The following is a 15,194-nucleotide window of genomic DNA, read 5'->3' as shown; positions in this document are numbered from 1 at the left end:
AACACCTTACCGTAGGAATACCATTGCCGAAAATGTCTAACGACGGTGCAACATTTATGTTCCGTTATGTGACCTAATTTTTTTTAACGCACGGAATACCGCACATTCCGTTGCGCTTAGCTTATGAGAGTTAATAACAAGAAAAAAATTCCGCTTCGCCATTTCGCCATTATCTCGCTTCTTCTTTCTTTGTGTTCCCCGTCTTCCCCATTATGAAAAGTAGCGGTAGCGGAACCGGAGAAAGAGTCCTCCGCTACCCACATTTGTAGCGGAAAAAATTCTCCCGTTACCACTTTAAAATATAGCGGTATCGCTCCTCCGCTATTGAAAAAGGTAGCGCTACGGTAGCGGCGCTAGTACTATAGCGCTGCTATGTATCCAACACTGCAACCAAGTAATTTATTACACGAAGGAATAGCGTCCCCGCGAAGGGTGAAAGGAGCTGCAAGAAGGAAGGTTGTAAATTTATTGCGCGATTGCTTCTGCTTCTGGAAATGCAGGTCATTGAGTGCAGCTTCCAGAACGACATCAACAAAAACCTCACCGGTATTTCTTGTCTGATACAGACCTCTGATACAGATTCATCTCTCATATGATTCAGAAACTGTTCACAAGGCCTGCGTGTCGCAAGAAGTGCCGTACTGTTTTTGTCGCACTCCGCTAGGCATGTGCCGTATATAGGGTCAAGTAATGTCGAAAAAAAAAAAAAACAGAGAGAGAACTAACTGTACATGAGCAGAGCAGTCAGGTCCTGTTTGAGTGCCACGATGAGTGATGTATACACACAACGGTTGAGTAGGACCAAAAGTACGCACGAAAGTATAGTAAAGGTGTTTAATGAGTTCGGTGTTTAATGAGTTTAATGAGTTCGTTTAATATCACCCTCATCACCAACGTAATTCCGCGCCTCTTTCAATTGTGGCAACATATCCTCCGTTCGGTTGGATGCTTCGTTTCGCGACTGAGCGCTGAAACTATACAAACGGTCTCTCGGAGGAACATCGCCCTAGCCGGAAAATTGTAGTTGAATTAGTGAGCACCAAAATCGCGAGGTCTCAGAATTCAAAAAGTCTCACAGCTGCAGTTGTGCTGGCATTAAGCTTACCGATTTCCAGATGAGCCAATGTACCATCGATGAAGTGCACCACGCAAATGCACTTTTCCTGTCTATAACGGAAACGATCCCGTTTCGGGGGGCAGTGGATGGCGGACACCATAACCAATGGCACACGAAAACCACTTGTTTCACAACATGCTGTCGTATAGCGCGGCAGAAGTGCGGCAAGAGAACAAACACACACACACCGGCGTGCAACGTTCGCCAGAGACGGAAGCGTGCTGTTTCACGCAGGTGCGAAGACTGTTTCATACCCCCCTTCCTCTCTTACGCACTCACAACACTCTAGATCCAGTTGTTCCGAAACAGGTGGGCTGTTGGAAACAGGCGGAGAGGTGGCATTTTATGAAATTCCAGGACCTGTCGTTTTTCAGTGTCGTTTTTCTTGTTGAACAACAACAACGGATATGTGACGGCGATGACATAAGGTGTTGCGGTACCCTACCCCGTTCTATACAGGGTGCCTTTTTTATTCCACAAAGATTTTTAAATAAAAATAGCTGTGAGAGCAGCGCTGATGCCATCTTGGTAGGCGGTTTATGCGGCCAGGCAGACATCATATACAACAGTATGCGGATAAATACGCAACTACTGGACGACTAATCAGCTAAAATTCATTAACTAACTTATTATTAGATGTTTGTTTAGAAATGCGAGATTTCAGAATTAGAGCCAGTCATTGTTGTCATTCATCGACCTTATTTACCCAAGCAGCAAAATGTACTGAAAGTCGAGTGCAATAGGGGTGGACGGGTAGGTGGAAGGCCTTGAACAAACTCGTGAAACTAAAGAACACTGATAAGACACATACCGTCCACCCCTGTTGCACCCGACTTTCAGTACATTGTGCTGCTTGGGTAACACCCTGAGAAGCGAACGTACCTTGAGATATAAATTGCCAAATTTCGATATGCAAATGAGCCGAGACCAGAACTATGTACTTTTCGAGCGCCGGAACGACGCGACCTTGACCTTATCTGGGTCGGAGAGCGGTCTATCTGGCCAACAGATTAGCGCGCCTACTCCCAATCGGCTCCATCGCTCCAAACCACGTGGCCCTCTCACACGGATTGCGCTCTTCTGCGCTCGAGTAGTGCGTAGCTCTCGTTTCGGTTCATTTGCATAGCGAAATTTGACAAATACCAAAGGGTCTTGTCAGCCACCTCGGCCAAGTCATCCAAGGAGACGCTGCCGGAGGTCGTCAGAATCATGCGAACCGTGCTGGGGAGACGCTGAAGAAATAGCTCGCGGAGGATGGACTCGTCGAGCGCCGTTGCTCTCACACCCAGAAGTTGCTGCATGCGGCGGAGATTAAGTTGCGAAGGTTTACGATCGCCAAGGACCTCCGCTGTGAGGAGTTGACGCAGCCGCTCCTGCTCGCAAGCCGTGGTTCTTCCGGTTAACGCCGACTTAAGAGCGTCATAAGGGTTTTAGGTGGGAGGACAAGTGATGATATCTCGAACCTCAGCCGCTTCATTAGGCCCGAGCGCCCCGACCCCATGATAGATCCTGGTTAGCAGCGCAGCGACGCCCAGCAAAGCAAACTGGGCTTCAATGTTGGCGAACGAAAGCGCCGGGTCGGCGGGCCAGAACGGTGGAAGTTTGACAGAAACAACTCAAAGAGAACGGTAGGAGCGGCAGGAGGACCGCGATGAGGAATGCCGGGTGCGGCGTTTTGCTTTGTCGTCGTCGTCCACGGGGCAGCCACATTGGCATCAGCGCTGCTATCACAGCATTTTTATGAAAATAAAACAAGAACTGTGTTGAATTAATAAAAAAAAACTGTATACGGGCGATTAGATGAACGAGATGGAAACGAAATGAATAGAGCACGGAGGAGTACATTACACTTGAACAACGACAACAACAGATAAACGATGGCTACGACATGGGAATGTTTCACAGCTGGGGAGCAGTACCTTTAACCCCGACGCGTAACATCGGATGATGGATATGAGGACGAAAGGAAATGAACTGAGTACAATAGTCTCGAAGCAATCGAGGTGTCTTCGGTCGGCAGTGCTATTCTGAACAATAGATGGACGAAGTGAAAAAAAAAAAAAAACGAAAGAAAAAAAGAACGATAGGACATCGAGGGTCATTAGAAAACAGAGTATGTAACTAGGGCGTCTGGAGCAAACCGGTAGTCCGCAAGAACTTCATAAACATTTGAAGACTTCGACGGTGTTGTTCAATGTTCTGAAGGAGTGCCTATAATTGCAGCCAGGTTGAATGGCTTCCTGTTGCTTAAAGAAAATTTATTCAACACGTGAAAGCCATATGAAACTTAGACGATATATACAAGATGTTGGTGACTATCTATACGACATAGGATGTAATGCACGACTGAGCACGGAGCAGCCACCTCTCCGTTTCGTAGGGCTAACAATACGGTTGAGGCGTTGCACGCTGCATGCAAAAGCCTTCTACAGCATATAAAACGAGCTATGCACACAGTATGTGTATAAAGCCAACAAGGGCTGCCAACTACTGCAACTAAAATTGATGTAACTAGCCAATTGATGTTCTAGAGCAGAGATCTCAAATACGCGGGCCGCATGTGGCCCGCGATGACCTATACTGTGGCTAGGGTGCCCTTGACCGCCAAAGCGAAGGAAGCTACATTCTAAAAAAAATTAATAAAGGTTGTGAATTTTAAAAAAATGATTTTCAGACATTGTTTTTAGCCTTGCCCGGCATACACCGTAACTAGTGTGTGGATTAAGATGGGCTCATCTGAATACTCACACAAAGTCATATAGTGACACACTAAAACAATAGAGACGAAACAGTTATGTACAAACGCCATCGTATTTTAATTTTTAGGAGTGATATTAATGTAACAAACCTGAAACCATCCATTGTCAATAATGTCAGCTAACTCTTTCTCTGTTCTTTTTTTTTTCATTTCTTTTTCCAACTTGAAGCTGTAAGGAAAGGCAACAACAGAGTGTGTAAATAGGAGATAATTCCAGTGCTCCTGAACATTGTCATAATAGTTTTGAAGGACTACGTATTTTTCTCCCCAATCGTTTTTCACATTTTCAGTTCGCGATTTAAAAGGCAGCTTATTTAGTTCTCTCGGTGTGTCAAGTGCAGTTTTCAGTAGTGAATTCTGCACACACTGTCCGGCTCTACAAAAACTGCACCGCTTCTGCTATTTGTGCACATATTTAATTTTACATAAGAGTATATCAGGGTATTTTATGGTAATTAGCGCCATTTCTTTTCTGTGCAGCCCTCCATGATGTGGTCTAAGCTCAATGCGGCCCGCGACTCGATATGAGCTTGAGGACCCTGTTCTAGAGTCCCAACAAATTATTAATGCGTTAGCATTAGGAATGTTAAAATGGAAAAAGCTGTATGTACGTATGTATGTGTGTGTGTGTGTCCGTGTGTGAGATAGTGAAGCCTCACCGAGACAGCGTTATAAGTGGACATGCAAAGGGGATATAAGAGGGTAAATGTAAACGGAGGCAAATGATTTGAAATTGAAGTAGTCGAAGGTAAGTAAGAGATAAGAGTAATTGAAGGTAATTAGAGGTAATTAAAGGCAATTAAAACAAGAAAGTTGAGCTTAAAAGTAATGAATGTAAGATATATGTAATCAAGAGAAAGGTTAAATGAAATTAAAGAATACCGAAGGTAACCGCTAGTTATACCGGAGGTAATTAAATGTAATTAAAGGTAATTAACGTCAATTAAAGGGGGACTGAGAGTAATTACAGCAAGGAAACGTAATTAAAGGTAATTAAGGGAATTCAAGATTACCTCATGTAACCTGCGGTTCCCTTTGGCAATTACAGGGTAATTATAGGGTAATCGAAAGCAATTGAGGCTAATTAAAGGTTACTTAAATGAACTCGCATATAGTACGTAATTGAAAGTGTCAAACCAAAAATCAAGCATTGCTAGAGGTGGACAACGGGAAGTCAGGTTAGACCGGAAGTGGAGAACCGGATATCAAGTTGGACCGGAAATGCATACCGGAAGTCAAGTATAGACAGGATGTGGACAACCGGAAGTCGGATTTAGACTGGAAGTGGACAACCGGAAGTCAAGTATGGACCGCGAAAGGCGGTTAATGCTAACGCATTCCTCTCGCATTTACCGCTAAATCGCCAGTGTTTTTTTGCTATATGACAACACTAAAATGAGGAAGGAAATGGTCTGGAATGGTCTAACGAATGTTCTAGTATACGTAAAGCGCCTGTGGTGGGCTCTAGTCAGCGTTTGTCCCGGCACTCCCATTGCCACCCCATGAAGAACTTACAGGAACCCCAACACACCTGTCAAAAGGCCAGAAAGGCAAGAAGAGTCAGCAGACACGGATGAGAACCCCTGTCTCACCCCACGCAATTCCGTCACCCTCTGCGATAAAATCCCGGCGCAAATCCCTGGTTCTACGAACATTCCCGTCAACGGTCGCGGTCTTTTTCAGTGTCTGTTTCTTCTTCCTTTTTGTTCGTTTGTCTTTGCCTTTGGGAATAGCAAGCCTCCATCATGGCTAACCTTTCCCTTCCTTTTTTTTTATATTCATTAAACACATCCCCCCCGCCAACGGTCGATCAGCACACCTCTCCTTCTACTGTGCCACCATCATCTCTCCCCTCCCTCTTTCGCCCTCCTCTTGATGCGCAGAGCCGCCACTCCAGAGCAGGCTGACCGCACCTTCCCCATACATCACCCCACCCCACAACCACCCGTCAACGGTCGAGTCGCAAATCGATCGTGCAGGCTGCTACATTCTTAATTTCTAATAGTTCGGCTCTTTGCCTGGGAACAAGAAATATCGCAGATAGGCCAACAACATTGTGCGAATGTCACGCCGATTTAACGGTGTTCTTACACGGTTTTCCCGTTTCTATCATATTCGGCCACTAGAGCCATCCGGCGCTCAAACGTCGTGTACCCCCTTTGTGAATCATGGTTAAAGTTTCGTGTTTGCCATGCCATTATGATGCACCAACTAGCCCATAACAAATCTCTTTCAGGTTAAGAGAGTCTTCCAGTTCGCTGAAATTGTCTACTAGAGAGAAATTTGATTTTTAGTGCAGGAGATACCTGAAACGCAGAAGTCTCTCCATTGAATCACGAGGGCAGGAAATTAAATACGCTCTCGTGAAGAAAAAGGCGAAGGTCACCACAGATGACGACGGGGACATCCGACACCATGCAAATCTATTCATCAAGGTTTCCATTAAAGCTCCCCGAGAGAAAAATAAAAAGATTGGCTCTCACAAAGTGATCAAAGGAACGCGAAAAAACAAAAAGCCGGATCCTTTCTTATTTGAACAAATGGTTGGGTCCAGTTACTCAGCTGATCATTACTCGACGTTGGTACCGCCCGTTCCATAGAGATTATGCAGCCACGAAGAAAAGGAAATTGTATCTTACTGTTCTCCCGCAGGTAAAACGTCAGATGCGTCTGCTGCATTGCTGTTCCGAAAGTTCATGGTCGCAACATTTTTTGGTACTTCACACGACGCATACTGTGCCCGTTTCTTTTTCTTTTTTTCCTTATCACTAAAGAATAGAGCACCTGCCGCGCCACGTCACCCTCATATATATATCACGTGATCGAGAGAGTGTGGATTGTTGGCACGTTCGCGTTGCCGTCGTGTAACTTCGTCGTTTTGACGCTTCGTTGAGGTGAGGTCAGGGTAGTATCTACCTCGCACATGAAGTTTTCCTCCGTATCTCCTTCGCGCAATGGCAACCATAATCGGAAACAACCGTCAAAACAGCGCATGTGACCCGAGGCTGCCAACGCACACGGCTTTGTTTTTGCCAACGACGGGTCGGCTGACAACGTCTGGCTGACACCTCGTCAAATACAAGCTGTGACGTAGATTATTTGCAAACAGCCAATCGTCTATTGGGAAGGCTTATCGGAAGGTCATCGTCGTCCACCTTCAAATACGTTAGGCCGAGACTTCCGAGAAAACAGTGCGGGCTCGAAGGCAGGATGGGATAATCAACAAAATGATTATACGTAAGATACTTACCGAGACACATGTCGGAGAAACACTGAACCAGCTTGCCATTGACGGACACGTTTAGGAACAGGGCTCAACAAAATTGAAGACCGAAGTACAAGCAAATGTAGCGCGGTGGACTTGGTTGAAACATGTCGAAGCAACGCGAGACACACGAGGACAGACGGGACATGTTTCAAGTCAACCAACACGGTCTGCAACTTCTTGCGCTTCTGTACTTTTACGGTACAAAAATCAGAGACTGAAAGTAGAAAAAAGTAGAGAAAAGAAACGAGTCGACCTGTGGGATACTGCAACGCAACAAAATAGGTTCCATAAAGAAATAACGTCAAACTTGCGTAACGCCTTGCTCGTCTTGGCTTGACTTGGATGACTAACCGCGGCACTGCACACAACGCCGCTTCTTGAAGCGGGCTCGTAAGAACACGCAAACCATGCGGGAAACACGGCAGCTATACTACAGAACATATTCCCTGTGCGAGAAACTGCGACATTATTCCCCGACTTTGCGCTCTTCATGCATTCACCATATGGTAGCACGGAAGTCTTTCAAGGGCAGCTTCCGGTGAAGGGCGCACTGACAGTGTCTTCCTATCCTGTAAGTTGGGGACAGAGTTATATGTCAGTTACTCAAAGAATGTAATAAAGTCACAGTTACATTGTTCTGAAAGTTACTGAAACTATGACGTAATTCAGTTACAGAGTTACTTTTCATGCTTTAGACTGTGTGCGTTTAAAGTGACCACTCGTAACCCGTACGAAATAACCAAGAGTACAGTTATTCATAGCAGGAGTCGATAATCGACATAACCGGCTACATGACAGACATTTATTTATGTGAATGAAGCAGTTCACTTGTGGAAATCAGAATACCTGAACGGAACGTAGAACAGGAAGCAAATCGAACACTGTTGTTAAATTAGTAATTATATGGCAGTAGACAAGCTACTAGTAGCTACAACCAAACCATCAAAAATTCGATTTATGAAAACAGGAGTCAAAAATTTCGATCGTTCAGTTCACTATAGGTGCGATGTTCAGTTCACTTCTTGTTTGAGTATATGACCTTATAAATAAATAGTAAAATGCATGCTAAACCAGCAGACACAAGTAAAAGGGAAACATGAACGCAATAGAAAAGCGACAGCTTCTGTAAGGAGAAAGGATTACAGAAAGAGATTTACAGCTAAGTCGGTAGAAACGCAGCAGAAAGTTACTATGCCTTGAGTACACGTTACCGGCAAAATGTAATTAAGGTACAGCTAGAGTTACTTATCTCTGAAAGCACTTGGCTACAGTAATTAATTAGTGTAACTTAATTACTTGCAATAAATTACTTCAAAGCTATGGTTAGGAATAATCTGCAGAAACAAAACCTGAAGATTAATATTGCGGTACATCAAGGCCTTGTGGTAATATTAATGGTAGAGGAAATGTATTGCTCGAAATCGGTTGTTGCAAACGGAAATTAAACAAAAAAGAGACACAGAAAAAGTGCTGTGAGTATTATATACCGCAAAAAAACACACACAAAAAAAGAAAAAGAAAACAGGAAAAACGTGGATGGCGGCTTCCCCGTGGCACTTATAACTGCGTACTGCGTACCTGACGAAAGGTAAGGAAACAAAAAGAATGTGAAATAAGTGCAACTGATGTATGTGGAAATGGAGACGAACTGACCGCGAAAAGACCGACAAAGAGTGACTTAAGGAAAGGAGAATTAACTCAAGAGCCCGAAGCGTCAAAATACATTGTCCGCCCCGATATATCGAAGAAAGGATACGAGGGCATCGAGAACACGCCGCCCAAGGTGAGGGCCGAGCGCCTAAAACAGTGAAGATACTAAATGGGCGGTTATACAGAGCCGCGAACGAGGACTTCATATAACTTCGTGCTGGCGTCAATGATCCAGCGAGTCGTGCCACTTCGTAGTAGCCAGGAAGACATTTCCCTGTCTGCGACGTGCGCGGCATCAAGCCCTGCCAGTCGTTCATCTGAATGATTCGGTCCCACTCGCTCTTGGCTGGGCGTCCAGCTGTGACGGGAGCAGATAAGCTGTACATTGATACACGGTAAGCGTCTGCGTTTTGAGATCACGCTGGGAGGGACCATTCTCGTATCGGTCAAGCGGAAAGGCAGGACAGCCCTATAACTCCGCGTTACAAATCGTGCCGGTGATTAGGACTGAAACAGCATCGGGTACAGGTTCCAGCTACTGGCTTTGTCACAGTTGTGGTATGGTACAGCTAAGAATACGAGTAGGGAATTAAGCACCATATGTCTGGAGAGCTGCTCATCTCCCATTCCAGCTTTCATATCAATTTGTTATGACAGCTGTTGAAACGGCAAATTGTGGCTGTGTTATGTGGCCTTGTTGTCTCTCCTATATCTCTATATTCGAATCTAATGTAACGTTAGTCATTCGTAATAAGAACACTCCTTTGCGTTTTATTGAGCAATATGGATCGCGTTCTACGTCGCGAAATCTAATGGGAGAATTATTTCTTTTTCTTTTTTTCGAGTGGTTATAAACGAATGACACCTTCAACTGGAAATCATTTTATAGGGCCTTCTGGGCATTATCTGAACTTGAATAGATAATAAGGTTCTTGAACGATTCATTCATAATCACACGAAGATGCATCATCTTCGGTAGTGGAGGTTGGTCGTGGTGGCGATGAAGCTGCTTGCCGTAGTCGGCCACTCTTAGGCGGGAAGGGTCACGACTATCGCGGGGAGAGGGGGAGGATCGTGCGTCTTTGGCCGACTTCACAAGGCACTGTGGTTTGACCTTCGTTCGTTATTAAATATGACTTGCCCCTATCAGGTCCCATAGCATCTCAACAATATATAGTATTTATGTGTCATCATTGCCACGTGATTTCGCCATAACAAGATGGTAAGAAATCTGTCCTATCGGACGAGAAGTAGAAATGCTTTCTCGCTCACTTCCTTTTTATTTTTTTTTTGTGCGATAAGTGAATCACACAATATTTGCTCTCCGCATTTCAACCGAAAACTTCCTCCCTATTCGCGAACCTGGTCACTATGGTGCGTCATTAAAAACTGGCCAGAATTTTTATAAAAAAAGCTCTGAGAGCCGCATAGATGTTATTTTTGCAGTTGAGTTCTACGGCCAGGCGGACATCCTCTGGAAGAGAGCATGTAACTACCAGATGACTAATTACCTGAAATTCGTTAATTAATTTTTTTAATTAGGGAATTTCGGGCAAAAGCGAGATAGCAGATTGAGAGACTATCCTCGTTGAACACCTTGCTACGTTTAAAAAATTCTGAAACACGCAAGTGCGCTAAAATATCCATCCCCGAATTTCGGTATGCAAATGAGCCAAAACCGAAACCGCGGCGATCGGGAACGCGGGGAGTACAGCGCTGATTTCACGTCAGAGGGCCACGTGATTTGGAGCGGTGGAGATGATTGGCGTGGGTGCCGCTCAGCTGAGCAGATAAACCGCTCTCCGGCCAAGATAAGCCTCCATCAGCGTGGGTGATGCGCTCCTCAGGCGTGCTTTTTCGGTTTTGGCTCATTTGCATACCGAAATTCGGGGATGTATATTTCAGCGCACGCGCGTGTTCAAAGGTGTTCAAAGGTGTTCAACGAGGATAGTCTCTCAATCCGCTATCTCGCTTTTGCCCGAAATTCCCTAATTAAAAAAATTAATGAATTTCAGGTAATTAGTCATCTGATAGTTACATACTCTCTTCCAGAGGATGTCCGCCTGGCCGTAGAACTCAACAACTATGCTGCTCTCACAGCTTTTTTATAAAAATTCTGGTCAGTTTTTAATGACGCACCCTGTATATTTAGTAATTAGCCATATATAAAAAGAGAGGGATAGAAGTTTCTTCCTTTCCTGTTCAATGACTGAGGAGCTCACCTCAGGCCAGTTAATTCTGAAGGTTAAAACAACCTCTAGAAAAGAAATTACACAAAGGAATAAAAAAAAATAACTGCTGCCCCTATACCCAGACTGTACGAGTGGCGACTGGTGAATAATTGGCTTTCAATGCCTTTCTCTGGCTTTCGCTGCCGCAAGATGGCCACGATCGACGAAAGAAATGCTATCGATCGCTATAGATCCTTTCAGATGTCCACGCGTTTATACGAATGAATGGACATAGAATGCGCAATCGATCCTAGCGTTATCAAATGAGACGATGGGGGTAATGGTGACGGCTGTGTGATACGCCAGCACTACAATATTAGAAATATATGAAGGGGGTAGCGATAGTGATATTATTACCTATACGGTGATTAAACGGGAGTCTCTAATTCAGGTCCATCACCGTATGTGCTTCTCTCAGTAGTTATTTATTTATTTATTAGTATTTTCATGGTGCCTATGAACAGCAGCTGCCTAGGTGATGGATGGTTAAGCGACCCAATTGGCACCAATCGCCAACGAGAACTGTCTTGGAAGAACAAGCTTTCATATAGCAACCGCGTTTCTACCCATTTCGTATAGGCTATAGATTCATTATGTGGGGCAGCTCAATGGGTATATTCATCAGGCACGGTGCGGCAAGTGTGCCCACTTTCCTGTGAAGTTCGACCAGGAGGCATGGTCCCTCCGTGCAACATGCCACCACGCCGGGAGACAGGTCGCTCGGTAAGAAAACGCTAACAACCAGCCAAGCATCCACAGGGTAGCTTCTTAAGCCGAACACGAGCACTAAAATGCCCGACGCAAAGAGGTTTCGACGTGGACAGAATCTTCTGTTTCTTTGCTTTTCTCTGTTTTCTTTTCGCATTCGTTTTTCTTATCTGTAGGTTATCATTATCATTATCTGTCATCTTGAATCTTTCTGAACACACATGGCCTGTTCACTCATCTTCAGTCACCGAGACTCTAAAATGGTGACAGAAAGAAACTGCGTCTATAGCTGGTGACAGCAAACAGATGGGCGAAGCCTCCTGCAGACGTTAGCGAGATACTTTGAAAAATCCATATAAAATACTTTGCGCAAAATAACATTTTGCCTAGAAGCCGGAGCCCTCTGCTCGCCCAGTGTTTATTGCTGGACAAGGGCCAAGACACCCTCCAGATAGCAAATCATTTCACATGTAACGTCAGTGTAGATAGATGCGTATACGCTTGCCCGATTCGGCACTCTTAAAAATGAGTTTCACCACATAGCACGCTCCGACCCCAGAGATACGCATCCTCTAACCCCCCCCCCCCCTTAAATCCGCTTAACTACCCCAGGAATACGAACTAAGGAATTACTTAACAAGGAATAGCAAGCCTTCCTCTTTGGCTGACTTTTCCTGTCAAAATAAATAGATCCCCCCGCCCCCCCAAAAGAGCTACATTGAAGTATTCGCTAGACCGGTTGGACAATAGAGCCTTCGATATATCAAGGTGCTGGGAGTCTGAACCGAAGAAGAGAGATGCACCGTTATCAGCTCTTGTCAACTTCGTGAGCAGTGATATCGAATCTGTATTTTAGGACCACGTTCTAGGCATGTGTCGTCGAGTTCCTCGTTCCTGTTATTTTTTCTCGCAATTCCTTTCATTTCTAGAGGATGCAGTTACACATGTGCCCATACAGTTCGGTGACCGGGAGGGGTGATGTTTTTCTCTTTTAGTCTTTTCATTTTTCTTTTTCCTTTCTGTGGGGTCCATCCATTTAGAGATTCTTTACGGGACGAGCAGAATTCGTCAGGTGGCGAATTCAATTTCTTCTTTTTTTTTTTTTTTTTTTTACATTCAAACTCAACTCAACTCAAACCAAGAATGTTCCCTCTTCAGACATTTTTGGTTTAGAAAAGAAGAAAATACGTGTCACCAGACAGCCAGTGTTCCTCACTATAGACGATAATGTTAAAGCTATAGCTGTCACTCGTCCGTGCCACCCGCGCGAAGTCAACTTTGACATTTCCCTGACAAAAGAAAGAAACATCCTCCGTCGGTACAGCTGGCGATTATGGCCGCGAAACATCTGCGCGCAATTTATATTCCACCAGGAGGAGTGGCACTCGCTGCAGCGATGAAGTGCTGTGTAAGTCATTTGTCCTGCTCAGTGTGGTTTTTCTTCAAACGTATTCAAAGTGACCTCGATAATGACTTTTTGAGACCATTTTGCTAGCGGCGACAAGCAGCTTTTATTTAATTTTGCATATCATTTTCTTACCTTTCTATGTCTGTATCTGTGTGTGTAACGATTCAAAGGACAGCATGATTGGATAGACGGCTCATTCACTCGAGAGCTATATTTGTCTGTTACCACGAATGGTTTGTGTTCTGTTCCTTGTAGTATATTTTATTTGTATGACAATGCTCCTCTTTCAGTCGTGGAACGAGAGTGGTGCTTGATATGCTATGACCATAGAGAGAGGTATAGCATTTCCTGGAATTTAGGAACTATTTCCCAAACGATTATCTGCGATTATCTTCCTTATTTGAACTCAAGGAAATGAAAAAAAAAAGAAAAAGCTAGCTCCCTTGTGTCATTTAATTTGTTCTTCGACATCGTGCCTATATTTTTTATTTATTTTTTCCTCTTCAAAATGGGGCACCCTTTAACAACGCGCGTCAACTCGCCGACCACAGACGTCACTATTGTTCAAGTTCCAGCGTTCCAGTTCCGTTTCCAGAACGACGGCGGAACAGTTCCCTACGAAGCTGGCCAAAGACGCACAGATTCCCGAGCAGCATGACGTCAAGTCGTCAGGCAAGTCGCTCGTCTCTCACCCTCCCCCCTCCCCCAACTACACGCCCTCGGCGTCCTAAAGACACCAATGCTTTCGAACACTTCCGTTAATTCAACTTACTGTGGCAAGTGGTCTGGGGTAGCCAGTCTGACTTCGTCGTGACTTTACGTCCCCAATTTTTTTTTCCTCTTCCTCTATCACATCACGCTTCCGTTAATTGACCAAATAATTTATAATAATTACTATATTCAGTAATAAATCAATATCATAAAACGGGAGACTATTGTTACAAATGGGGCACTTCAACGCAATTTCACGCATTTCGCTGTTCCGTTCATTAAACACATAATTTCTTTCTCTCTGCGTAATATTTGTTGCAGGTGCTTAATGCCCTTCCCTTACAGGTGCCTATTCGATATAGCTGTCGTCACGGCGGATTCCCCGATTCCAATGCTGGCGCCGGGACATTAGCATCTTCTACTGTTACTTGAACCGTAGCCAGAGATGCGCCATGACCACATCTTGCGCATCAAAAGTTCATACAGCAGTATTGGCAGCTGGGAACACGTGCGCATCGTTGGCTCGTCAGTGTCGGCAACGGCTCTTCCCGTCAGAAGCGATGATGTCAATGTTACAAGTGAGGACGACAACAGCTTCCGTAGCTTGATCTTGGACGTGGATTCACCTGGACTGTTTGTTCGTGGTTGTGGCTGTGCCCATGAACTGTGTCCCGGACACAGTGAACAGACCCGGACACATGAACTGAGGGCAGCAGGAAGGTGTGCGTTACAGGGTATAGTATGTGTCCTGCGAGTCGACTTGAGGGACAACTGCCAGAAAACCTTGCCAGACAAAAACAAGAAAGAAAAGAAAAAGAAAAGCTTTGCCAGGAAACCCAGCGAATCTTCAGATAGCGCAGCGCGCGGCAGGATTGTTTCCTCCAGCTTCCGGCCCTTAGCCCTCGCACCTTATAGCGTCATCATGAACAAGCGAATGTTGTATCCACCCTGTAACGCAGCTGGTTCACCTGCTCGAACAAGTTCTAACCCTCTAGCTCTAGGGTGTTATAGGGGGAATTGCACCATGTAACGCTCGCCCCGCGTAGTATACCATTCATACGACAGAGGCGTCTCCCCTGCCACGCCTTGTCAGTGTGTCACGACGTCTCTTAGGTGCGCACGTTACTCGAAGGGCTATCTAGCGGCACGGTCGCGCGCCAAAAACTAGTATACTTTCAAAAAAACTCGATAGAGACAACACAAATGCTTTTAATTTCATTCCTTCCTTTTTTCCATTCTTTTTTAAGATTTTCTACGTACAGCCGGGCTTATGGACCTTTTATGACTTGCTGAATGGGTGCTGTGTGTGCCCCCAGCGATTCCGACATTCTACACTCACTTGG

General features: G+C 44.9%; 1 protein-coding gene across 1 annotated transcript in view; it reads right to left on the bottom strand.

Moving 5' to 3' along the window:
* Positions 1 to 1,232, bottom strand: part of LOC135400740 (beta-1,4-mannosyl-glycoprotein 4-beta-N-acetylglucosaminyltransferase-like) — a 154,762-nt gene extending 153,530 nt beyond the window's left edge. The window contains exon 1 of the mRNA XM_064632620.1: positions 1,106 to 1,232. Coding sequence (XP_064488690.1) covers positions 1,106 to 1,217 — 112 coding nt within the window. The 5' untranslated portion in view covers positions 1,218 to 1,232. The remainder of the gene's footprint in view (positions 1 to 1,105) is intronic.
* Positions 1,233 to 15,194: the final 13,962 nt, after the last annotated feature.

Source organism: Ornithodoros turicata, chromosome 7 (genome assembly GCF_037126465.1).
Source record: "Ornithodoros turicata isolate Travis chromosome 7, ASM3712646v1, whole genome shotgun sequence".
NCBI classification, from domain to species: domain Eukaryota; kingdom Metazoa; phylum Arthropoda; class Arachnida; order Ixodida; family Argasidae; genus Ornithodoros; species Ornithodoros turicata.
This window is presented reverse-complemented; position numbering and strand designations above follow the sequence as displayed.